This window comes from Nanorana parkeri, unplaced genomic scaffold, assembly GCF_000935625.1.
Source record: "Nanorana parkeri isolate BGI_ZX_2015 unplaced genomic scaffold, ASM93562v1 scaffold534, whole genome shotgun sequence".
NCBI classification, from domain to species: domain Eukaryota; kingdom Metazoa; phylum Chordata; class Amphibia; order Anura; family Dicroglossidae; genus Nanorana; species Nanorana parkeri.
In genome coordinates this window covers 678,147-704,952 of record NW_017306802.1, presented here as the reverse complement: position 1 = coordinate 704,952, position 26,806 = coordinate 678,147, and the positions used below count along the sequence as shown (strand labels likewise).

Sequence of the window (26,806 nt, the reverse complement as noted above, 5' to 3'; positions counted from 1 at the left end):
AACCAATAATGTTCTCATGAAAAAAAACAAAAAACAATACGCAATTTTTGTCAATGTTTAAAACAAAGTCAGAATTCATACCCCATTTGGGTTTCCAGAACTGAAAAGCAAAATATGACATTTAAGACCTGGGATTCATTTATCCACAGACTAACATACCATGATCACAAAGGTACCTTTCACTTTTGGTACAGTCATGTTTTGTTTAAATTTAATATAGGAGGTAAGAGATGTGACCAGATTAGTCTCCTTTCTTTCATTTTCTTCCTGCCATGATTTTAAGATATTGTAATGCATTGTGAGCAGCATCATTGTGAGCGTTGCCACAAGAAAGGCCTGTTCCATGGCATACAGTGACCGGAATGGTGGAGAGCTCAGCAAGACATTGGAACTGTCCATTGACACTAAGTTCCTCTGAAAGGCAAAAAGAAACACAATACATGTTACCATAACATTCAGCTGGTTTATACAGAATAGTAATGAGGAAATCAGGTTTTTATTATCTGCCTGGAGGTCAGCTTCCGTATTAAAAGAACTATAGGGTAAGTGTTTTTCCCCATAGTTCTCTTAAGAGTCACGGGAGGACATATACTAACCTCCACCCGTGACCCAAAGCTCAGTATATAGCGAGCTAGAGCTTGAGGTATACTGAGACCGACACAGCTGGGATTGATCCCGACAATGCTGTTGAAATCCACCCAGCTGCGTGAATGACAGCTGGCTCTGCCTATCCAGAGGCAGAGCCAGCTGTACCCACCTCCTTTTCCCATCAGTCCTGGAGGATTGGAGCGGGGGGAATCCCTGCAGGGAGCCGTGACTGACTGTCACAGCTCTTTGCAGGGACATGATCGAGAAGTGAGGGGGCGACGGTATGTGTTCGCTCTCTTCCCGATCTATTGAGCCGACGTGTGACAGTTTCATTGTTGCATGTCGGCTTGAACTAGGAGGGTGAGTGATTTTCACTCACCTCATAGTTCTCCTTTAACCACACTAAATAGAGCAATTCTTTGAACTCTGAACTTAATATGCCTAGATCAGTTGGCTTTAACAACCTTTAAATCCACAGCAGTCGCCTGATAAAGAAAATCCCTTTTTCTTCACTCACGTTGATCTGTGTTGTATTTACACACTTTGTGTTTGAATGCTTTATCAATGTATGTGAAAAATGCACCTGGTGTGAATAAGCCCTAAATATGGTGGCCGCATCAGTTACTTTTAAAGGCTTTTTTTTTTCTTAATTTGCCCCTGGTAATCTGGCCAGTAACATAATTCCAGTCTTCGGGTGGCTCCACTCCCTCCATGGAGGAGAACGTAGCCACTCTTAGGGTTAGTTCACACCATAGGCACTGCGTTCTGGTCCGATTCTGGACGGAATGCACTGGCTCGCAATGCGGCCGGCTCACTTTTTTGCCGGGCAGGAGGGGGCGTGCAATGCGATACTGCCCGTATAGCACTGCATATGGTGTGAACTAACCCTTAGACAGCAGCATTGAGGGCCGTATTAGATGCACTAGCAGATTTAGATGTACCCGACTAAGCCCTCATTCACACGGGTAACAGCCGGCCCGTACAGATCCGTGCACAGCCGTATCAGCCCGCTCCCGGGAAGGACAGGTGCTGCGTGTGATTGCACGCAGCAGCCTGTCCTTCTCTATTGGACTACACGGCCATACGCCGCCCTACGCTCACCTGACCTGCACATCAGTGTGTGTGTGTCCATATTCGTACGCTGACAGGATGGATCCTGTCTGCGTTCGAGCAGGGACACCCGCACAGACGTGCAGGTTGGGTGAGCGTAGGGTGGCGTATGGCCGCGTAATCCCATAGAGGACAGGCTGCTGCTTACAAAATCACACGCAGCACCTGTCCTTCCCGGGAGCAGCCCGATACGGCCGCGCACGTCCGTATGAATGAGGGCTAATGCTGAACCCCAGCTAACACTTTAAGCTGTTACAGCAACATATTTTTTCTTCTTTCTGGGATAAAGGTTTTACACAAATGAATAAAAGCTGGCCATTGACAAAAAAAAAAAAAACCTCAAAAAATAAGGCAGCCACCAGAATTAAGAACTGGTAAACTGCAATTTATTAAAATGTTTACGAAAGCATAGACTGTAAACACAAGAACACAAATGTACCCATGTGTCCACTGAGGTGCCAACAGTTGAGCTTCTGTACATACAAAAACCTCTGTCACATTAGAGGTGAAAGGAGACTCTCCTACAAGACTGTCAGGACATAAATATAGGTAGTTTTCTGTAACTGGACAGCTATGCAAATGAACACAGAAGAGAAAGCTGCTGGGTGCATTTCTATCATTACAAATATAGGACTGTGTTTCCAGCCGGACAGGCAAAGTGGAGAAATCAAACGTGTCAAAAACAGCCATAGCTTTCTTCTGCCCAAAATATGCTCAATAAATCACAAATCACAAGACTAACATATTTGACAAGTTCCCTCTATGCAATGAAGATAGCCATAATCTGCAGAGGAGGCGGAGCACTAAAAAGACCAAATAGCTAGATTTTCATTTCTTCTGGGGACCTAGAAGTAAAACTTCCAGCAACAGTGATTTAGACTCAAAACATTGAAAAGAAACTGGCCCACTTGTAAATGTATTATTTCAGATTGGGCCTAACCCAATCAAGCCAATTACTGCTTTTTACAAAGGCGGCGAGTGATGTTAATGCACCATGTGTCAGAAGACATGTCTGAAACACTTACCAATATCCAAGTAAGATACACGGATATCTTGCTCTTCTGCCACTTCCTTCAACATCGTCACATAATCAGTGTTGGGAATACTTAGTGGGCTTCTTTTTAGCATGTTTATTTTCTCTCCAGAAGAATTCTTTAGGTTGTCCCAGGTACAAGCCGGGTTATTTGCAATCCCCTTTTTCTGGAATGATCAAAAAAAAAAAAAATCAACTTTTTTTAAAACCAGTCTTTGCTTGCAGAGTGCATATTACACATTTCTCTCCCTCTAGTGTAAACTAGAAAATAAAAGCTGGCAATCAACTGATTGTTCACAACTCCTTCATTTGTAAGAACCTATGTAGGTCCCGTTTAAACAAAACACCTAAGCATATTACTAAACGTATAGACATTTTGTACTTTTAGCCCGGTGCATTAAAAAAATAAGAGTATTTTTAAAATTGGGTAAAAATGAAATATTACCTATCATGTATTCTTTACCTAGCAGGTGGCATTCTGTACTGATTTTCTTTAAGTAAAGCAAAGTATTTTCAGCTGTGCTGAGAGAAGCCTTTCAAATCATAACATTAAAAAAAAAAAAAAAAAAGCTGCTGTGAATGTGACTGCTGTGCAGGAGTTATCAGTGGCCACCAAATGGCCAAACAGTGAGCCTGAATTGCTGGGAGCAATGATGGCGGTGGCCGGGGACAAGGCAGGGGATCAAAGATGCACTGCACAACGCTGGAGAAAGACACATGTAAAAGGTGCCCATACACCTTACGATTATCGGACGAAACTTTTTGTCCGATGATCGAACCGACGTACGGTTTTCTTATGACGGCCCCATCCTGCCCCGATTATCGCAAGGTTCAATCAGCGGTAGTTAGAAAAAAAACACCTGACCCGCAATTATTTTCGTATGCGCAGTGTTAATCGTACGACTTTTGACAGACGGAAACGCCACCAATCATGCGAACATCGTACGAAAAAAAACAAGTTTTCAAACATGCTTGACCGTCAAAAGTCGTACAATACTATCGGTCGGGCACTACATTCATACGTTACGATTGTCGTACGAAAAGTCGATAGTGTACTATAATCGTAAGGTGTATGGGCACCTTTAGGCAGTGTGCTGTGCATACTTACTCCACCAACACACCTGCAGCAGGTCCCCGGAAGCTTCTGTTATAAGGTGCAATTATAAATAGCCTACTTTCACATTATGGCCGATTTATCCTCTAGTGTGTCATCCTACAGCAAAACTACCGTATTTTGCGGTCCATAAGACGCACCGGACCATAGGACGCAGGGAGGTCCGGCGCGCCTTATGGAGCACTCAAGACTGTAGCTTCTGTGACAGCTTCTATGACAGAAGCTGTCACAGAAGCTGCAGTTAGTGACCGCTGAGACAGGTGGCGCTGTGATTACAGCGCCACGGTCTCAGTGATGACACAGAGCAGGCGAAGAACGTCTATTCTTCGTCTGCTCTATGGTTATCTCGATCGTCGCCGCTGCTCGGTTTTAATACGAGTGATCTCATTAGATCACTCGTATTAAACGAGCAGTGGCTCCTGCTGCTGAACTCGATCGCCGCTGCTCGGCTTTAATACGAGTGATCTCGTTAGATCACTCGTATTAAACGAGCAGTGGCTCCTACTACTCGCCCGGCGCCCGAAACTGCATGTCTCGGGCGTCGGGATTCGCTCCATAAGATGCAGGCACTTTCCACCCCTCCTTTTGGGGGGAAAAAAGTGCGTCTTATGGAGCGAAAAATACGGTAGTCACCATTATCGCTTAGGGCCCAGACACACCATAAAGTGTGCGTTCCAAACGGTCGGCCTCTGGAACGCAACCCGGCTGGCTCACTTTGTTTTGGTGTGTGGCGGTGCATTGAAGTCAATGGCACCGCAGCCATTGGCACATTAGTGCCTGCGTTCCAGTCCAATGTGATCTGCAAAAATGCTGCATGCACTACTTTTTGCAGAGCGCACTGGACCGGAATGCAGGCACTAATGTGCCACGCGTTCGGGTGCCGGAATTTTATCAAAGTTTATGACTACGTTAGATTGTGTGATCAGTGACGTGGGCACATTTTAACGTAATCCCGCACAGTTTTTCGGCAGTGGAATGTGTGACCATCCATTAGGTCAAACATTCCAACGCTTTGTCAGCTGTTCCATGGCATTGCAGATCATATGTACAGGAGAACCAATCTTCCCTGGAATAGCTGATCAGTCCTGAAATGTCACTTCTATCCGACTTTGTGAGTGCGATCTTAAATTCCACTGCACTCAGATAGCGTGCACGCCCCCCACCCAAACAAAGTGAACTGGCCGAGTTGCGTTCCAGAGGCCGAACGCTCTGGAACGCGCTCTGTATGGTGTGACTGGGCCCTCAATGTACTGCCTTCCTCTCCCATGTCTGAAGGGAGCCCTGGCCCCTGGCTCTATTCACTGCATTAAACAGATGCCAAGAACAGGCTGGGTGTGTTCACTAGATTGTCCATGTGCTGCATGCAGCGTGTACTAATAAATCTGATAAATTAAGGACCCTGTTTGGAACTCAGCAGCACTGGGGTCATCGGTTTGCATGTCCTTCTTGAGCATGCATGGGTTTCCTACCAAACTCCAAAGAAATGCTGTTAGTTTAATTGGCTCCTGTCCAAGCTTGGCCCTAGCATATAAATATGCATGCGAGATATAAACCTTATATTCTGTTAACGCACAGTTTATAAAGCGCTACGTAAACTGTCAGTAGGATATAAAATGCCTGAAATAAAATCTCTTCCACCAAATAAATGTACCTGATTATTTCCAACTTTAGTTCCACTTTAAGTGAGTCATCTGAGCAGTGATTCATTCCTTGTCACAGGGCACAGTAGGAGGTTTTCTTCAAAGTCTCAAAGAAATCTTTGCTGTGCTGTTTCTAATTTGCACTGCTCAACGCAACATTTTCAGTGTATTTCCTATAGGACTGTATTTAAACTAGTCGGGTTTAAAAAAAATAAAAAAAATACCTACCAGCTGGAGCCAGGAAAGGATGGTGAGTTTTCCATAGGAATCACTGGACAATTCATGGATACCAAACTATCACCAGTTAATAAATGTGCCGGGCAGCAGAGGTATTTGAGGCTATACAATGAATGTTATGAGACCTGGATTTACCATCGAAGGATGAAACGCATCAAGGTGACCTGATCTTAGGTCCTAATATCTATAACACATTCCACAATGTGTGTCCAACATGCTGCACAACATGCAGCCTGAGACTTCTTTTTTTTGTATTGATTGTACTGCATATTTTAGCTTACCATACTGAATCTTGTTGCACTTACCAAGGAGATATTAAGATCAGGGGGAATGCTTTGTAGCTTAGCAAGTAACTTCTCTGCTGCTATCCTCTTTGCCACTTTCTTTGATGTACCCGATCCTGCAAAAAAAGGATTTCAAATGAATTTTATAGTGGCACTACATCAATAGCAAGCCTATCATGGTCCAGAGATCAACACATAATAGATTAATGTTATCCCGTTACTAATCCACAGCACAAATGACCCAAAAGCATCGTATGATCTACAAATGACTTCCCAAACTAGCTTATGGTGTGGCCAAACTTAACTGCCATACACATGTAAATACATGGCTTTGTCCAGTAACAACTTTGCTGTCCTAAATGCATGATGAGTATATTATATGATTTTAGCACAAAGAAAAAAGGTTTATTGCTTGCATTAGGAGATCTTCATAGCTTCTCATTTTATAACCATGGCTCATTTCCTAGATTAGGCTAGAGCTCTTCCTGGTTATAGCAAAATCTATAGAGATTTTATCAAAAAAGCTTTTTAGGGAAAATGAACAAAGTAATGCAAAGAGCAGATAGTGACAGTTTCAACACTTCTAGGCTAAAGAGTTTCAGGTTGAACCATCCTCTCCGTGCTATGTTATTGGTCCATCACCAAGATAGTCGGTCCTAATGATCAACAAATGTATGATGGTGCTGCAACGGGCATCTCAGATTGGCCAGGGATTTGGGGCCCCGCAGGGTCTAGAAGGGTTGTGGGTCATGTAAAGCTTTGTGCAGGAACCACTAGTTATAAGTTTGCGCTCAGTGATGTTTCAGGACTACTACAACAGAGGGTTATCATTGCACTAGCAGTCATGAAGGATATTTCTGCATGGTCTCAGAAAGGTAAACTGAATATAACAGAAGTGTCAAAATACTTCACTTTATTCGGGTCAATACTTTTTCCCAGTTTTTTTGGCTAAAATTAGGTACCTCGGCTTATATTCGGGACGGCTTATACTCGAGTATATACGGTATACTGCATATTTTCAAAGTATACAACACCCAATGTCAATATTTTACACATACGTCTATACAAATGGATTTCCAGTCCCACTCCAAATACAGTACAATGAGTTTACCAGTTTCTACAAAAGTTTCCACTTGGCAGGACAATGTGAACTCCCTCTTATGAGCTGGTCCTCCTTCCTGCGATACAAAATACTCAGGCAGTCTCCATCCTTTTTGTACAGCAAGCTCCTAAAGAAAAAAAAAATATGATTTTAAAACCTCAAACCAGTACTCTGTACAATGGCTTACCACACAGGCATGTTTATATTCACAGAACATTACAACTTCAATATGTTGGCAATCTGTGACAAACTAAAACACATACATAGAAATTCAGGTACTAGACAACCCGAGCACCTCCGAACACTCCTGAAGGTCTAAGCATGGGCAAGCCCTCTCCCTTACCCGCAAGGCAATAGAGCCTTAATGCTAATGCTTCTATAACTTCACTATCCGATATAGCATGCAATTGTGCTCTCGAGGGCCTATCATCAAACTGGGAGACCGAAACTGGTGGAGGCGTGATGTAGGTTTAGAAGAAAGGTATGTTAAGGAAAATAAATACCTGAAGTGTGCCAATAGGATTTTCTTGAGTCTGATTAGCTGTTTGTTTGGCTACATCTCGTGTAATGGGTTCTGTCATAGGCAAACTGTAATTAGGAAAGGAGCAAAAGTGAAAATCAACAGTATTATTTAAAAAAAAAAAATTAAAAATGGAAAACTAAACTAGTCATGAAGTCAGTCAACATCGTAACTCTTCTATTTTAGCAATTTTCTAACATTTACGTCGACAATCCTACTCTTACAGATGACTAACAGGTCTTCACCACTTCACCACTCTTTTTAGGCCACTGCCTGCTGATAAACAGAAACCAAAGCTCACTTCCCATCAGTGCCATTCATTCTGCTATTCTCTCCTTGAGATTATGTGACACCTTTGGATATTTATGATTAGGAATTGGTACTCAGAGCAGACCCAGCAGAGAGAAGTGCAACTTGACAGACCCTACAGAAACCGTGAGATTTGATTGTCAATCACCAGCTACAGTGTGCTTTAACATTGACCTAATTTGTGCTTCGGTCACGCAGGTGATTTTACCAAACTGTTTTATTAATAGAAAGGGGTGCAAATCTAGCTCACTCATGACAGAAATGTATGAGTGTTATGGTGTAAGGATATCACAACCAACAGCCAAAAACACAGCAGAAATAAGGCAGCCTCAAGGAATATTCTACACGTATTGAGACTAACCTGACTTTTTAGTGACAATCAATTGTAATCCTAAGGATGCAGACATGGGGTCTGAGAGATATAACTACTGTGTCTTGCAAGAGGCAAATCAGGATTCATATTTTGACAGACAAGAGCTTGCAAATATGTTTACAAATGATGAAATCATAACTTACTTTAGAGTGGCATCGCCTCTTAATATGTTCAAGGCTGATTCTGCAGCTTTATGTTTTGCAATCTTCTTGCTAGGCCCATCCCCTATGATATAGAAAGGATGAAAAAAAACCAATATGCGCTATAATGAGGTTCATGTAATAACAGCACATGTATAATCTTAATTGCCCTAAAGTGTCAGCTCTATCTAAAGCCCCCTACTGATTGTGCTGATTCTTTAGCACATTTCTGCTATGTCAAAAAGAGTTATCCATACAGAACTATGCAGCTCCTTTTTAAGTTCATATTTGCAGGAGCCAATACTATTGTGTATTTTCAATAATCGATTATGTCGATTAGTTGTTGCAGCCCTAGTAAAGCCATCATTGCCTATCCAGAGTGCAGAGCATCATACCCTTCACCAGTGAGCAAACAGAACAATGCAACCAATTGACAACCAATGATATGTCAGTGCTGCTCTCTGCAGCATTGAGGGTCACCCAAGAGGGCAAGACGACCCAGCACGTCATGTGATTGGCCTGAAAAAAGCCTATGGGGGAAAAAAAACAAAAACCTATATATAGATATATATCTATATATAGATGTATATATTGTGACAGGGTACACGACTCTGTGTATGTCAGTGAGAGGTTGAAAAGGGCAGCTTTCCCTGGCTAGGAAAGGGTTAAGCCTGGCCCAACAGGTAAACCTCCTCTCTCTCTATTAATTAGCCTGCACCTGATAGTGACAGAGGGGGAGAGAGCTCAGAGCAAGATGCAGGCTGCACTGGATGGACACAGACTGGAGAGTGTCTGCATATCTGGGGAATAAGGTCTGCCAGAACAACTGTATGTATTGGACTGTGGTTTTTGTTAATTTATACTGGAAGCTGGAATAGCCGCTCCAGTAGGACGTAGTGAGGGACACTACTGTTTAGTTAGCCTCCTAAGGTGGAGTAGGCCTTTTTATTTGTGTTGCTTTTGAGTTCTGTTGGAAATTGTTTGTTTAAAGGAGACTTTTACGTTGCATGCAATAAAGCTGCATTTATTGCCAATACTGATTAAAGACCGGTGACTTTCCTACAATACACATACACACCTTATAATTGCACATTGCTTACCACTTAGCCCCCAAGTACTATTAAAAGCTGTACTGTACTATGTGCAGAGGTCTGCTTAGGATTTTACCAGGAGCGCCACATGGCTGGATCACAGTCAATCAGAAACTTGGCAACCAGTTTTATTTTGTTTCTTGTTCTGTCTGCTCAAAGTCTCAGATGATCCAACACCATGCCAGGTATGAATGAAGCATTACTGTGAATCCAGGGAATTAAGTCCACTGATATGGTAGCCCCTTCCGGTAGTTCAAGAATTATTTGGTGGCCACCATCAGGAGTGATGTAATAACCAATTCCTATATCAAGACCAGTGTAAAATGCAATATTAACCAATTTGGACTTGGTAGGGTATAAAAAAGAAATGAATCTATAGCAGTGTAGACAACTAATTGCTTTAACAGGTGCCAGAATAAGTAGCAACCAGTGAGGTGTAAGAATCTTTATACGCTTGGAACATTAACCTATCTCATATCAACTATCTCATCCATGGCAGCGAACACACAGAACACCAAGGTCACTTGAGACGCAATACAGGAATGCATGACTGAACTACAAATGCCTGCAACTCTCACCAAGTTTAATATACCTTGGTAATGCCGGCACTTGGTTACTGAAGCAGCATATTGCAGTTCATGTGTAAATAAACCCAAAAGAAAACCTTTATATTACCAGTCCTTATAATGTGGTGGATGCATTACTATTACACATTTTCAGCAAGTACAGAAAATACCAGTAGATCTTGCCAGAAATGTTGTGTCCTTGGCACTTCCTGTGAGCTGAAGAGAAAGCATAAAGAACCTTATTTCTATTGTGTAAACTTCCTGTTCCACGAACAAATATATGCTTGAAGTCCAGTCAGCCTGTATGACAACCATGGCTGTCCGCATAGATTCAGTAAAGAAAAACAATGCATAGACCTGAAGGGACAGGCAGTGTGTTAATAGCAGGATTCTCAGGTGATAAAATAAAAAAAACTAAATGCAGCTACAAGGACTGGTAATCTGCAAAATATGAATGTTTGGGTTTAGATAAGATAATTTGTTCCCCCAAAATCCACACAAACAATAAAAAGTTATGTTAAATGGATTGCATTTTCCCATATGCCTTAATTATCTTTGAGGATAACATCATTTAAAAGGTATCTAATAACAGGCTTTTACAGTTGGTTAAAACAGGATGATGATATGGATCATAATAATAATACAAATAATGATATTGATAATTATATGGATAATGATATTGATAATGATCATAATATAAATAATGTTCATAACAATACTCATTTAAATTTTACTCAGGCACTATCACAGGCAAGCAATAACTGTGGTAGTGCTGTCCTTAACAGGCAAACATTGCCATGTTTGCTAGAAATTGTAATCCATAAAAAGCGAATATGAAATCATTTGGTTTGTAATCTTAGAATTATACAAGACAACCAACTCCATGCAACAAGTAAAAGTCGAGCCCAATACACGATACGGATTGTTCTAGTGAAAATGAAATCTCACCTTTTTTCTTAGATGGATTGAGTTTATCCGACATTGCAATTCTCAGTAATCTCTGTTCCTGACCGAGATTTAATGAGGGTATGAGAGAATAGATATTGAGGGACCGAGTCACCACTCCCACTGCTGAATGAACTACAGCTGTTCTCAAGGATTCATATTCAGGGACTAGGCCTATATTTACCATCCTACTCAACTTGTCACACATAACCAGACAGTTCAGTAACTGATACTGCTAAAGGCAACCTCATTTTTCTTGATACTACCACTCGTCCTTGAGCAGTACAGACACCCAATAAAGCCAGTTCTTGATTAGAGAAAACTGGAAAGGCACTTTGTTGTACAGCTCCTAATTGATCATCAATACCGAATACAGAAGAAAATGCAACAAAATACATTGACAGAAACCAAAAAGAAGGAGGGGGAAACTTTGCATCTCCAATGATTTAATAGGTGCATATGGAAGAAAAAACATCTGTATGTGACCTGCCCTCCTTGTCTCATAGCTGACCAGGTTGGAAGGAAAAAAAAAAACACTTCCACAATACAGCGGAATCTTCCCTTTTTTTCTCAGTGTCAATATGCCAAATGTAGATGAAGGCGTGGGGACAGAATGAACCCTGGCTCCATGCTGGTTATTCCCTCGGGAGGTAAGCTGTTTTGTTCAGAAAATGCAGCTAGATCCAAGAAGTGTAAATGCTTAAAAGATCTTATATTAGACCTTCAATTTAGTTCAGAAGAACATAGGTTGACAATCCAGGTTGACCAAACCCAAAGAAATGTTCCATATGAATCATTTAAAACGGGCGCACGGTTTTGATACAAGTATCTGCAAGACTCCGTGTACCCTCCTTCAAATTGAAGGTGGGTTGTTTTCATGATCTTGCAAAATGTGTCATGTAGCTTGAAATACCCCAATTGCGTCATAACTCTCCTGGATCTATGATGCATATCTGGATGACATGTCCCAAAGTTCAAGCTTATAAGCTTCTTTGAACCCACCTGAACCGCAATCTCTCACGAAACCCATGTGAGGTCAGCTGTCACCTATTCAAGTTAATGATCAGGTGACAGAAGTTGCATATAAACTCCTGCATACCGCATGTAATGATGTGATATTATTGCATTCGGTTAGGAATCAAATCACTCTCCCTGGACGCAATGATTGTGTATCCAGGGAGAGTGTTTTCTAACTGCATGTAATAATAATCACATATTACATGCGTTGTGCAGGCATTTACATGCAACTGCTGTGACCTGATCATTAACTTGAATGGGTGAAAAATCACTCACCTCATAGTTCCCCTTTAAAGTTTGAAATTTGGCGAGCGGCCTCCATGGGAGAAAAAATTTTGTCGAGTGGCCCTCGGGGGAATTTGAGTTTGAAACCCCTGCTTTAGAAGATCAGATCATTAAGAAAGTCTCTGACCTGGGCATATTCAAAGAACTCCAAAGCCAGGACTTTTGAAAGTGTTCTGATCCCTTGAATTTAAAACATTTGGTGAGCATATTTAATGTTCCCAGAAACCCAACATTTAGAGTCAGGTTCCTCATAAGAGGGTAAGTACAAAGGCCAGTAGAATAGGCCAACTAAAAGGTAAATGGGGAAGAGGGGTCAGCTTACTGGAAAATGATTAGAGCAATTTGATGAGGTAAGTCAAATTTATCTGCAGATGGGGATCAGAGAGGCTTCTCTAACATCAAGGAATTCTGTTATCTGCACAAGATATGTTAGCAAGTTAGATAGAGTGGTAGGGGGTTGAGAGAAGTCCTAGTTCTTCTAAATGGTCCACCTAAAAATATTGCAGCCCACTGAAAAGCCTAACGGAGGCAAATTGGAGTTAATTGTATTTAATCTATGGATGATGGATAAATAAACCAAGCATAGGTTACATCTCTCAGGAGCGTCCAGCTGTGCTATTCCCATCATTGCAGTTATGAAACCAGGCAAGATCATCTCTACCTGCACTAGAGAAGACATGACCAAACAGAAGATGCAGCAAAGTGTGCCCCACTAGTAACAGATGTAAACGGATGTAGCATACAGGTAGCAGTGGGAAATTACATTGAGCTGGACATTTTATAGCTTATCCAAACCATTTCTCTAGTTCTGAGCGTCAGAAAGCATTCCGTTAAATATAGAATTCTGGGAGCAGTGATCTCACTGGAGGAATCCTCAAGAGAAAACCTTATACAAAAGTAGTGTGACAGGTTCAAACTTTATACAGATATACCCAACAATGGTAATTGTCATTTTCTTAAATTCTCTGGCCCTGTAATATTCAAAACACAACGCAAGGATCAGTACAAGACATCTCATACACCTTAGATGCAACCTTTTATTCCATACATCTGAACTGTGCCTCAAAATGCAAGCCTGGCCTTTTTAATCATGACATTAAGGTGGTGGAGCACTGGACTAAAAGGGTTATTAAACCCACCGGTGTTTTTGCATACATCTACTGCTAGCAAGCAGTAGATATATGCAAAAAGTGTAAAAAAAAAAAAAGCTTTAAAAGCTGTTTAAACTTACCTGCGTCTTCCCTGTGCGCTCCCGTCCGAAAATGTGAAAATTCTCAGCCGGCCGCAAAGCATAGTTCACATTTTCGGCCGGGAGCCGAGGAGACATAAGGTAAGTCTATGGACGTGTGCACCTGCATGCAGACACCCTGGGACAGGAAGTGCCAGCAAGCACAGAAGAGTCAGCGCTGGAGGGACAGATGAAAACAACAAGAAAGAAGATCGGATTAAGAAGCATCATTTAAGGTAAGTGCTGACATTAACTTAGGGGGAGAGAAAAAAATCTTTGACTTTAATGTCACTTTAACCTCTTGCCGTCCGCCCGTAGTAAAAAAACGCACTGCTACATCTGCGGGTTGCCGTCTCCAGACGGCAATTTTTTTCTGCTCGCGCGCGCCCCCTGGCGGGCACGCACGGGCAGAAAAGACCCGACCGTTGCACACACCCGTTACCGGGTGTTTCACATGTAGGCGATCAGCGGGTCCATAGCCCGCCGATCGCCTATATGTGCTCGTTCGCGGCACAGAGGACCTGTCAGTGTGCCTTTGTCAGTGTGCCTTTGCTATTATATAGGGGGTTGTTATCCCCCTATATAATAGCAATAACAATAAGTGCAAAAAAATAAATATAAATAAAAAAAAATAAAAGTAACACATAAAAAAGTAAAATAAAATAAAAGCCACATATAAAAAAAGTGGAAAAAACCCCCCCAAAATGTTTAACTTCCCCACCCCCACGCGCCTATAAACGTAAATACGCGTCCGGTGCCCCAGCGCGCAAAAATTACAATTGCGCTACACATGTTACATATCGCCGCGAACGTCGCAGTGAGAGCAATCATTTTAGGGCCATCAATCACTGATAACACTAAACTGATGAGCGGTAACAGCTTTTAAAGCGTCGCCTATGGCCAATTTTGGGTATTATCGTTTTTTGAGGTTTCGCGCGTTACCCGACGTGACCCCATCTTTTATATTTTACCAAAAAATTGGGTAATCATAAATGTTTTATCATTTAATATAGGGGAAACTGTTTTTTTTTTTAAATTTCGGTAATTTTTCCTTAATATAGTAAAAAAATAAAACCCCCAGTGGTGAATAAATACCACCAAAAGAAAGCTCTATCTGTCCCCAAAAAAGGGTATAAAATTCATTTCCGTACAGCGCTGCATGATGGAATAAATGTCAGTTAAAGTACCGCAGCGCTGAATACTGAAAAATGGCCTGGATGGGAAGGGGGTTTAACACCGCGGATGTCAACTGGTTAAAGGAGAACTATGGGGTAAGTGTTTTTCCCCATAGTTCTCTTAAGCATCACGGGAGGACATATACTAGCATCCTCCCGTGACCCAAAGCTCAGTATCAGCAAAAAGTTTCCCCACACACTCACCAGCCAACATGCAGGCATGCAGGGGGGAATCCCTGCAGGGAGCTGTGACTGACACTCACGGCTCTCTGCAAGGACAGGATCGAGAAGTGAGCAAGCGACGGTATGTGTTCGCTCACTTTCCGATCTATTGAGCCGACGTGTGTCAGTTTAATTGTTACAAGTCGGCTAGAACTATGAGGAGGAGTGATTTTAACTCCCCTCATAGTTCTCCTTTAAAGCTAAGTAGTGGTTCCAAATGGATTACATGATTGCCAACATGTTGCAAGTCTCTAATGTCCGATGAACTCCAGACAGGTTCGAGCCTACATACGCCAAAATCTTTAATCCGCATGGATTCAGCTCGTTTGCGGGTATTACTATAGCTGAGAACGTGCAGAATCCGCCGAAGAAAAAAAAAAAAAAACGACATTAAAAATAAACCCCACACTTGTGCTATTTTGCGGGCTGCGCAGTTTCAAACCAGGCAGCCGCACTGCAAAAGTCTGAACAATGCACATTGAAGTGCATTGTTTTTTATGTTTGGTGTGGTTCCATGTGTATTCGTACGGATGAATACGAGCTGACAGTTGCTCCTGTCTGAATGGAGCCTCACTGTGCAGGACTATTGTGTTGTGTAGACCAGCGTTTTTCAACCACTGTGCCGCGGCACACTAGTGTGCCGTGAGATATTGTCTGGTGTGCCGTCGATTTAATCGTTAATTTCTTTGATCGATCAAAATTATTTTGATCGATCAAAGTTACTCACCTCTCCGCCAGCTTCCGGGTCTTCCGTCGGAGATCCGGTGACGTCACGGACATCGACGTCACCGGACTCCTCCCCCCTTCCCCGAGTGGCTCTGTCGGCTAACGAAGGGAAGGGGGGAGGAGTCGGGTGATGTAGTTGTCAGTGATGGGTAACGAAGGGAAGGAAGGAGGAGTCTGGTGACATCACGGACATAGACTCCTCCCCCTTCCCTTCGTTACCTGACGGAATCACTTGGGCTGAGTCTCCTCCTCACTCTTGGGCCGGTGAGTCATCGCATGTGTGTACAAGGCAAAATCTGCTACCCTGGTGAGACCCCACAAAGCCATGGGGCTTTTGGGGTTGTGTGGTAACGCTGGGTGTGCCATGAGGGAGTTAACATTACGTGTGATCATTAAAGTGTGACTCATTCTAACCACAGAGGGCAGAACCAAATGTAAAGCCCCCCCCCCTAACCCGGCTTCCTAGGAAAGAGAAGGGGGTGAAGGTGTTTCCCCCCGGAGTGTGGCGAGACCCCCTATGAGCCCTGGTGAGACCCCACAAAGCCATGGTGAGACCCCATGGAGCCCTGGTGAGACCAGGGCTCTGTGGGATCTTGCCAGGGCTCTGTGGGGTCTTGCCAGGGCCCTGAGGGGTCTCACCAGGCTGGTGAAATCGCACATAGCCATGGTGGGACCCCATAGAGCCCCGTGTGAGACCCTACGGAGCCCTGGTGCTGGTGAGACCCTACAAAGCCCGGGTTTAACCAGGGCAGTGTGGGATCTCACCAGGGCTCTGAGGGGTCTAACCAGGCTGGTGAGACCCCCACATAGCTCTGGTGAGACCCTACAGAGCCCTGGTTAAAGCAGGGCTTGGTAGGGTCTCACCAGGGCTCTGTGGGGTTTAAGCAGGCTGGTGAGACCCCACAGTGCCCAAGTGAGACCCCCAAAGAGCCCTGGTGAGACCCCACTGAACCCTACTTTAACCAGGGCTCTGTGGGGTCTCACCAGAGCTCTGAGGGGTCTCACCAGGCTGGTGAAATTGCACATAGCCATGGTGGGACCCCATAGAGCCCTGGTGAGACCCTACGGAGCCCTGGTGCTGGTGAGACCCTACAGAGTCCAGGTTTAACCAGGGCAGTGTGGGATCTCACCAGGGCTCTGAGGGGTCTAACCAGGCTGGTGAGACCCCCACATAGCTCTGGTGAGACCCTACAGAGCCCTGGTTAAAGCAGGGCTTGGTAGGGTCTCACCAGGGCTCTGTGGGGTTTAACCAAGACTAGTGAGACCCCACTGAACCCTACTTTAACCAGGGCTACGTCAGTGCTACAGTTTGAATTTAAAACGTATTTGTGTGTTGTGTGAAGTTAAGTCATGGATTGAACAGAAATATGAACAATTATAAAATACTTTATTATTTCATAATAAAGTAATTATAAAATAATTTATTTGTGTTTATTTGATTCCTATTCAAGAGAATTACTTTATATATAGTCAATATAGGCACAGAGGTAAATTTTTTTAACATTTTCTAATGGTGGTGTGCCTCGTGATTTTTTTCATGAAAAAAGTGTGCCTTTGCACAAAAAAGGTTGAAAAACACTGGTGTAGACCACCACTATGCAACCCAGATGCCACAGACACATGAATAATGACTCCAACACCCTGGGGAAAAAGACAGTTAGGGGAATTTATCAAAACTGGAGCAAACAATCTGGAGCAGCCGTGCATGCCAACCAATCAGCTTCTCTCATTTTCAAATCTTAACTGAAGAAACTGGAGAGAAGCTGATTGGTTGCCATGGGCAACTGCTCCAGATTTTGTCTGCTCCAGTTTTCACAAATTCCCCCGTGTGTTTAAATCACATAAGGAGAAAAACAAATGAATGAGAGGAGACACAGGAGAGCAACACAATGGTAAAGAACCATATGGGCTACCAAATTTGAGAGGGTAAAGACTCTGGGAACTCCTACCTCTCCCCCCCCCTTTTCAGAGTGGGGCTGGCATTGATACAAAACAAGGTTGGGCAGCACTCTGTTTAAACAAAGCAGTAGTTAAGACACAAAAATGGGAATAACAATTTGTGCACATTTAATAAAGTATGCTGGGAAAACACAGCATATAATGTCATTCTAACCAAAAATGTGACAGCCTCATACCTAAGCAAGATATTTCACCAATAGCAACACGAAAAGTGAAACTGGGATTATGGGCCTGTCCTTCAGCTTTCTCCAAGGTGTAGACGGGGGGGTTGTTCTTCTTTGTTCCAAATTCATGTAGCAGCTGGATCGGAGTCTTGCTTACATTTGTTGTGGGCATTTCATTTAAACTACAAAGAAAAAAATATATATATAATCTCCATGAAAAAATAAAAATCAATGTTAGGCAATCACGCTTGTTTATAAATGCAATTCAACCATTTTCACATTGAACTTAACCCCAGTTTGCTGCCGAGTTTGGTTTTTTTGACAAAGGCATGCTGCAATTTTAATGGCATATTTGCAGAAGTCTGTTTATGGCACATAGTCATGGGAAAACAAAGCTACACAGTCAATTGTAATCTTCTGCCACTTGATGTTGCTCATTTGCAGCAGCCAGACATCAATATTAATTCAGGTATTTCTTGCCCTGCAATACTGTAACTTAGTCCTACAAGTCTGAAGGGAACCTGGTAAGACCAAAACATGGATGCTGCACTTGTTAAGCTCCAGCGCGGTCCTACTTCTCTTTGAGTCACGACAGTAAGCCAGAATAGGAATGCAGTTAGTGAACACACAAGACCTACTATTAGATTATCTGAGAGTGGGGCTATACATTTCCTAGGATCTAGTAGCATGACTACAGCAGCATTTAGTGGCAAGCACACAACTACTGGCCTCTTATACCAGAAACTAAAGTATGCGTTTAAGGGTTCACAAACCCTTTAAAAGGTTTGCGATCATGTTTTCAGCTTACAAAAACAATAACGTTTCCACACTCATCACACCTGGAAAAATCAGACACCTAAATGTTTGGCCGGCTTGATTGGTATTTGCCCGGAAACCGGCTTCCCAGCCAACCAGCAAGGAGCCGGCTTCCCGGTCAATCAGGAAACCGGGAGTTGGGTCATTACTTGCTGCCTGGCTTCCTGATTGCATAGGAAGCTGGCTCCATGTTCCCCTACGGCACTGCCGGTCAGAGAAAATCCTGGCATCAGGGAAGGTATCGGAGCATTTGGGCAAGTACAAGTACTCGCCAAAATAGTTGGCATCAGTGCATCCCTAATCAAAACCATATCTGACTGTGCCAAATAGCTCTCATTGGTCAGCGTGACCAATGAGTGCTTGCAATTTGCGAGCGAAACTCAAAATGCATAGGGCAGGACTGCACTGGACAGCAGTACGGGACGGGGTACAGATAATACACCAGTACTAGTGGAGGGTTGGGGGGAGAGGTGTTGGGGGAGACCGGGCCAGATTTGATCGGGTAATTCCATTTTCCCATATTGCCTGGGAAAGTGAACTTACCCTTTAAGGCCTCAATCACACACAACGCAAGAGCAAAAATGTATATTGCGTATATGCGTGCACTATATGCAATCCCAGAATGCATCATTTGTAATATTACATTATTAATGAACTGTACATGCATATACGCGCACAAACACGCGTATGCGCATAAAATAAGCAGAAATACGCTGCCCGGACGAATCTCGGTTCTATTCTGTTTTTGCACATTTTTACACTACGCAAATATACAGCTACATGCGCAGCTATGTGTATAGAGCCATTTATTTGCATATGTTACAGTACGCACATATACACGCTGCAGTGTGAATGAGGCCTAATGCACATTGTGGGTGTGTGCAAGAGCTCTGCTGCCTGGCTACCACAATATGGCACACAGTGGAAATGCTGCATCACTCAACACACACACAATGTTCTACGTGTTTACATTTTTTAACTTTATCACTTTCATTTTTATATATTATACAGTATATTAAATATTATTTTATTCTGATCACATACAGGATGAAAATCCCCTATGCGATAGTTTTGAGGTGACAGGTTCTCTTTTATGGAACCTGCCCTCCAACACAGAACAGATCTTCTGTGCGGTTCCTGACAGCCGAGACAGGTGGTGCTGCGATTACAGCGCTCAGAGCAGACGATGAATGGACGTGGTCACGGGTCACCCAGAGGAGCAGGGGACCCTGAAAACCGTGCAGCTCCCCAAGGTACATTTACCTCTGCTTGCCCAAAGCAGGGCTAAATGTACAAAAAACGAAATCGCATGGCTTCGGGTGATAGGAATTCCACACCCCTGCATAGTACATGGGGACCCTCGGCATAGTGGTTGTACAATGAGACTGCAGTATGTATGGCCCCTGTAAAGGAGTGAGCTGCAAAAGTAAACAATGTTTCCGGATTCTGATTGTAGTGACATCATCGCACTCCCATTCACCACGGAGGTCGAGACCATAACAAATCACTGCTATAAAACAATTCTTGTTTCAGATTTTCCTTGTTTATTGCATTTTTTCCCCTTTTGTATCCATGTTTTCCTAGCATAGGGCTGGACTTCCCCAGACCTGCAACTGTGATGTCAGCATGCATCAGCCTCGGTGTGTATGGTTCAGTGGCTATTTCAGTGCTTCTTGTAAGAAACACTCCTCAAAAACAGCGACCTAGGTCATGGCCGTTTCAGCTTCTCATTGGACTCCTGCACATCTCTATGCAGAGAAACGCACATTAACGTGCATTTAAGAAAAAAAATTGCACGCAAATGCCAAGGGCTTATTTGCACCAAATCAGGATGAGATCTGCATGCGTTTCTGCACATGCAGTGCGTTTGCCACATTCCAGGCCATTAAAAAAAAAAAGAAGCCTAAAATGGACTTTGTGCGTTTGCAGACGTATTTGATGCGTTTGCATATGTTCTAGTGCGTTCCAGAGCAGAAAAAAATAGGGCATGCTTCAGTTTTTCCATATTCTCTGGAACTAAACGCTGTGGTGTGAACTAGAGCCCAAAATACCATTGGAATACATTGGATGCATTTTTGATGCTTTCTGTAACTGCTCTGCACTTGGTGTGAACAAACCCTAAAGGACCTAATCACACTATAGCAGGGGTCCTCAAACTTTTTAAACATGGGGCCAGTTACATAGTATTTTAGGTTGAATAACGACGCAAGTCCAACCTATTGCGTGTGTGCATTTATGTTTGAGCAGGTGTGTGAGTGTGTATGAGTCCATGTGTGATCTTGCTCTTAGGCGTACCTGTACCCCTGTATGTTATGGTCTTCGAGGAACTCGTCCAAGCGTTTCTTGAATGATTCCACACTCTTAGCTGAGATCACTTCCTGCGGCAGCGAGTTCCAGACCCTAACCGCTCTAACTGTGAAGAACCCCCTGCGCCCTGTGTGTTAAAAAAAAATTGCCACCAATTTTTGGTTGTACCCTCTGGTTTGTTACGGAGCTAACCGTAAATTTTTTAACAATGTTGCTGTCACCATTGCAGAGTTTATACAAGAATATCATGTCCCCCCTTAATCTCCTAACCTCCAATGAGAACATATTTAATTTTAACAGCCTTGTTGCATAGTTTAGGTGCTCAAACCCCTTAATGAGTTTTGTTGCCCTCCTCTGGGGCATCAGCTCAGGGACATCTTTTCCAAGTATCGGTGACCAAAACTGGACCGCATACTCCAGATGTGGCCGAACCAGTGATCTGTAAAGTGGCAAAATTATAGACTTGTCTCTGCAATACATTCCCTTCCTAATGCAAGACAGGGCTCTGCTTGCTTTGTTTACAGCAGCCTGGCACTGCGAGCTATTCTTCAATCTGTGGTCTATGATGACCCCCAAATCCTTCTCCGTTTCAGACTTCCCTATTGGCACACCCATAAGAGTATAGTCCATTTGCCTATTTTTAACTCCAAAGTGCATTACCTTGCATTTATCAACATTGAATTTCATCTGCCATACAGTTGCCCACTCCCCGAGTTTATCCAGGTCCTCTTGTAATGTTATAACATCTAAATCCATGTCTATTACCCTCCCAATTTTCGTATCATCAGCAAACACTGAGACACGGCTACTTACTCCCTCCCCTATATAATTAATAAATAGGTTAAAAAGCATGGGACCCAGTACAGAACCCTGGGGTACGCCACTCCTGACCTCCACCCATTCTGAGAAGGTGCCGTTTAGCGATACTCTTTGTACACGTTCCTTTAGCCAGTTTTCTATCCACGTGCACACTACTTCATCTATGCCCATATCACTTAGCTTGTATAACAAGCGTTTATGTGGCACCATATCAAATGCTTTGGAAAAGTCCAGATATACTACGTCCACCGGCCTCCCCCATCCAGATCTCTACTTACCTCTTCGTAAAAGGTCAGCAGGTTGGTCTGGCAAGAACGATCCTTCCTAAATCCATGTTGGTTATCAGTTATTATGCCATGATCCCGGACGAATTCCACTAAGTAGTCCTTAATAATTCCCTCTAACAGTTTACATACTACCGTATGCATGTTAGACTAACTGGTCTATAGTTCCCTGGTTGGCATTTTGACCCTTTTTTGAATATAGGTACAACATTAGCCCTTCGCCAGTCGCTTGGCACTCTACCAGCCATTACCGATTCCTTAAAAATTAGGAACAATGGTTTTATCTCCATGTGCAGCTCCTTGAGTACCTTGGGATGTAGATTATCAGGTCCTAATGCTTTATTTGCATTTAGTAGTTTAAGCCTTTGTTGTATCCCAGTTTATGTCAACCACATGTTTTTTCCTGTACATTAAACCCGTCTGTTTCCTTGGTGAATACCGACGAGAAAAAAGTATTTAGCGCCTTGGCCCTCTCCCTGTCGTTTGTGAGTAACGTACCATTTATGTCCTTTATTGGGCCTATCTGTTCCTTTATTGATAAAAAAAATGTGGGGTTCTGTTTACTAACCATAGCGATATATTTCTCACATTCAATTTTAGCTGCCTGGACTACCAGTTTACATCTTTTGTTACATTCTTTGTAGTTTTGGAATGCCGATACTGACCCCTCCGTTTTATACTTTCTAAATGCCACTTTCTTTTCCTTAATGTGTTGTTTTACCGTTTTGTTTAGCCATATTGGCTTTGTTTTCGATCTTTCATTTTTGTTACCCAATACACCTGGTAATAGCATTTTTAAATTTGTTCTTGAAACAGTCCCACTTTTGGTCAAACTTTAGTTTATGAAATAAGTTTTCCCATTTGATTATACCCACTATGTTTCATAGTTTATCAAAGTTAGCCTTCCTGAAGTTTAGGCTTCTCGTCCGCCCATCCCCCTTCCCTTTCTTGCACCCAATATTAAAAGCAATCACCTTGTGATCACTATTACCCAGTGTTTCCCTGATTACAATATCCTCAATTAACTCCGTATTATTGCTGATGATCAGATCTAGGATGGCACTTTCCCTAGCAGGGACCACAACCATCTGATCCATGAAATTGTCTCGCAACATATTAAGTTGAATTTCCATTAGCCCAGTTGATGCATGGGTAATTTAAGTCTCCCATAACCACAACATTTCCCTGCTATTTCTATTTGGGATTGTAGGTGGGCCGCCTCCTCTTCCCCTATATTTGGAGGTTTATAACAGACACCCACAATAAGTTTACGTTGAAGGTTCGTTCTATCTAGTTCCACATCATCTCCACCAGTTCACTGTCCCTCAGACATGGCTGGGGGCCGATCAGTTTGAAGAACGGGGGGGCGGTGGCTTTGGTGCCGCAACACCACGCCCCCTCCCAGAACAAAAGGGGTTTTTTTTCCATTATGTTAGGAAACATTTATTATTACCCAATTTGGTAAAATATAAAAGACGGGGTCACGTCGAGTAAAGACACCAAACATGTCAATCTTACAAATTGCGGCATAATGGGTGCAATCGTCGTTTTCGCAGGTATGCAGGAAGAAACCCCTCCTATGTGATAGCAAAAGATGTGACAGGTCCTCTTTATCAAGACATTAGGGGTCTCCAAGAACCCTAATGTCACCTAGGACCCCCGAAGAAGCTGATGAAGCGGAGGTCGGCTTCATCAGCTTCTCACCAGAATCTAAAGCTGGAGAGTGACACAAGAATGCGGAAGTGATGCAATATACATCACTTCCGCATTCTTACAGCGGAGAGGGGACCGGAGGGAGATCGTGTACCGACCTCCCTCTGATCCCGTCAGAGTGGCACTATGCTGGTCCCGGGCTCACACCGGAGCCCGGGATCAGCGTGACAACGGGAGGAGGGGCCGCGGAGCGAGAGGGGGGGACACGGGCCGACAGCCCATACAAGCGATCCGCCGGCTCTATTGCCGGCGGATCGCTTGTATGTTAATAGGCATCGCTGCCTGTTTTTAAATTGGATGTATTTCCCGCGCGCGCTAGTGGGCATGGCTGATCTAGGGAGCTTGGCCTGGCCGAACGTGCCAAATGTGGCCCGCGGGTCGTAGTTTGAGGACCCCTGCACTATAGCATCAGAATCTGTGCATTCCCTGCATGCTAGCACACATCACATGGGTAGTGCACACCCCAACATACCTCCCAACAGGCGTGCACGCAACATGTTTTGCTGTGCCATGTAGTGAAAAAAGTAATGCATACACTCAGTTCTCAATGGGGCACAAGTGTGAAGTCCTCCAGCACTATAAATGAAGGTTTGTACCTCCATACAGACCTGAGGGGATGAAGAGTCTACAAGAGCCTGTGCACAGTACCTATAATCCGCTCAAATACTGAACGCTGAGCCCGGGAAAACACAATATTTGTCATGTGTTCTGTGACTGGAGACGAGGTGGATGAATGTACAATCTCCTCTCCCCTCCACCAATCACAGAGCAGCAGTGTCAGAATGAATGAAGATTAGAGTTCTGTTCTAACACCACAGCATCCAATACCAGAACACACATCATAGGAGGGAAATTCATTGTGAAAACACATCAGCTGCAGAGTCGTATTACACTCTCACTCTCCTCAGAACAAATACAGCAAATTATTTCTTCACATTTGTCACCAAGCACTCAGTCATCATGTTTCTGAGCAGGTGGCTCCTACGGTCGTGGCTTCCCTGAACTTCCTGTCCAGTACAAGATCACAAGGGACAGAGCAAACTCCAGCAACTGTTCATCTACTAGCTTGGAGGAGAGGAGGGGACTAACTTGCTTTACTGTGCCCGTGTGTAGAGACACACATCATACTAGCACACAAAAAGGGTGACGCCATAGGACCCTGTAAGTGAAAGGAGCCTGGATATCAGGACCAGTGCACAGGGGACCTGCTGATTCTGGAGGAAACTAAAACTTGTCAAGGAGCAGCATCCATTGTAATTTATTAAGCATCTGAAACAGCTTAGAAAGGAAGGAAGGGTGGGTGGGAGATGGAAGGAGAGGGGGGCAGGGAACAGGCAGCGGATTGCTTTGCCGTGTCTGTGGAGACACAGGTTACTACCGTCGTGTTTCCCCAAAAGTAAGAACTACCCCGAAAGTAAGACCTAGCGCTATCTTCAGGGATTTCTGTAATATAAGACCTAACCCGAAAATAAGACCTAGTTCGGTGATAGGTCTTATATTACAGAAATCCCTGAAGATATCGCTAGGTCTTATTTTCGTGGGTTGCTGCACATATGATTGAATTTTACTCAGAGTGTCAAGACCACAAAAAGCTTACTGGCCTAGGCTCCCTCCTCCTGCCTGCATGCACACCCGCCCATACACTTGTCTGCCTCGGCTGCCGCTGAAAACTACAGGGGAGGGGCTGGATTCCCCTCTCCGATCCGCCAGCGCTGACGGGTGGAACGGACAGGTACAGCTGCCTCTGCCTCTAGATAGGCAGAGCCAGCTGTCAGTCACGCAGCTGGGCGGATCCCGGCACAATTGTCAGGATCCGCTGCGGCGTCTCAGTATTCCACGAGCTACAGCTCGTGGTATACTGAGCCTAGGGTGACGGGAGGACACAAACTAGCGTCCTCCCGTCACACTAGGGTCAGTATACCACGAGATATAGCTCCGGTGTACTAGGACGCTGGAGCGGATCCCGACATCGATGTCGAGATCCGCCCAGCTGCGTGACTGACAGCTGGCTCTGCCTATCTAGAGGCAGAGCCAGCTGTACCCTCCCCCGTCCTTTCCGCCAGTCAGCACTGTCGGATCGGAGAGGGGAATCCAGCCCCTTCCCTGTCACGGCAGAGAGCCGTGGCAGGGTCGAGAGGTGAGCGAATGCCGGAATATGTTCGCTCACCTCCCGATCTACTGAGCCGACCTGTGACAGTCTCATTGTCACAGCTCAGCTAGAACTATGAGGTGAGTGAAAAGCACTCACCTCATAGTTCTCCTTTAAACGTCAAGAAGCAGCATCCATTGAAAGTCATTTCATCAGCATTCAAAATTACTGAAAACATTTTCAGGGGAATTTATCAAAACCTGGAGCAGCTTTGCACGGCAACCAATCAGCTTCTCTCATTTTCAAATCTTATTGAACAAACTGGAGAGAAGCTGATTGGTTGCCATGGGCAGCCTCTCCAGATTTTGATAAATTCCCTTCATTGACTTTAATAGACGCAGCTTTTTCAGGTTTTATGTGCGTGCATTTATGTTATTTCCAAAAGCCGGACTGTGCCCTGAACAAAGCTTGTATAAACCCCTCAATAGCAGCGCCTCAGAGAACACAGACATCGTATAAACTTGTGTGATCACAATGGCACCCTAAGAGCCCCTGTTACTTCATATATATTTCAGCAGTAGGCGTCTTCAGCGCTGAGGCACCACAAGTCCCAGCACAGCCACCTACCCATTGTGGCCACAACCCCCTATCCAAAGCTTGATGTACGCCGGCAGCCCATGACTGCATAATGGCCGCTTCCCTGCCGGTGTTGCTGACTTACCCCGGGGCGCCCCTGGCGGTCTTCTCAGAGCTCCTTTTAGGCGCGGCTGGAAACCTCTCCTTGGACATGGCGTCTGAGGTGGAGAGTAGGTCGGCTCTCCGAGGATTAAAGCCGCGCAGAAAAGGTTCTCCCCCGGCCAGCGGGTCACTGCACTCCTCACACGCTCAGCGAGATGCCTGGCATAGCGGAAGGGGCGGGGCTACACACGGCTCTATACTAGAAGGTGAAT

At 44.0% G+C, this 26,806-nt stretch overlaps 1 protein-coding gene across 1 annotated transcript; it reads right to left on the bottom strand.

Annotated features, from left to right (window-relative positions):
- Positions 1-26,806, bottom strand: PRKRA (protein activator of interferon induced protein kinase EIF2AK2). The gene is made up of 8 exons (XM_018561622.1): positions 26,578-26,806; positions 17,841-18,010; positions 8,454-8,535; positions 7,612-7,696; positions 7,118-7,235; positions 6,028-6,122; positions 2,724-2,898; positions 1-414 (listed from the first exon to the last, which is right to left on the bottom strand). The coding sequence occupies exons 1-8, from the start codon at positions 26,643-26,645 to the stop codon at positions 257-259; spliced, it is 951 nt and encodes a 316-aa protein (XP_018417124.1). The 5' UTR covers positions 26,646-26,806; the 3' UTR covers positions 1-256.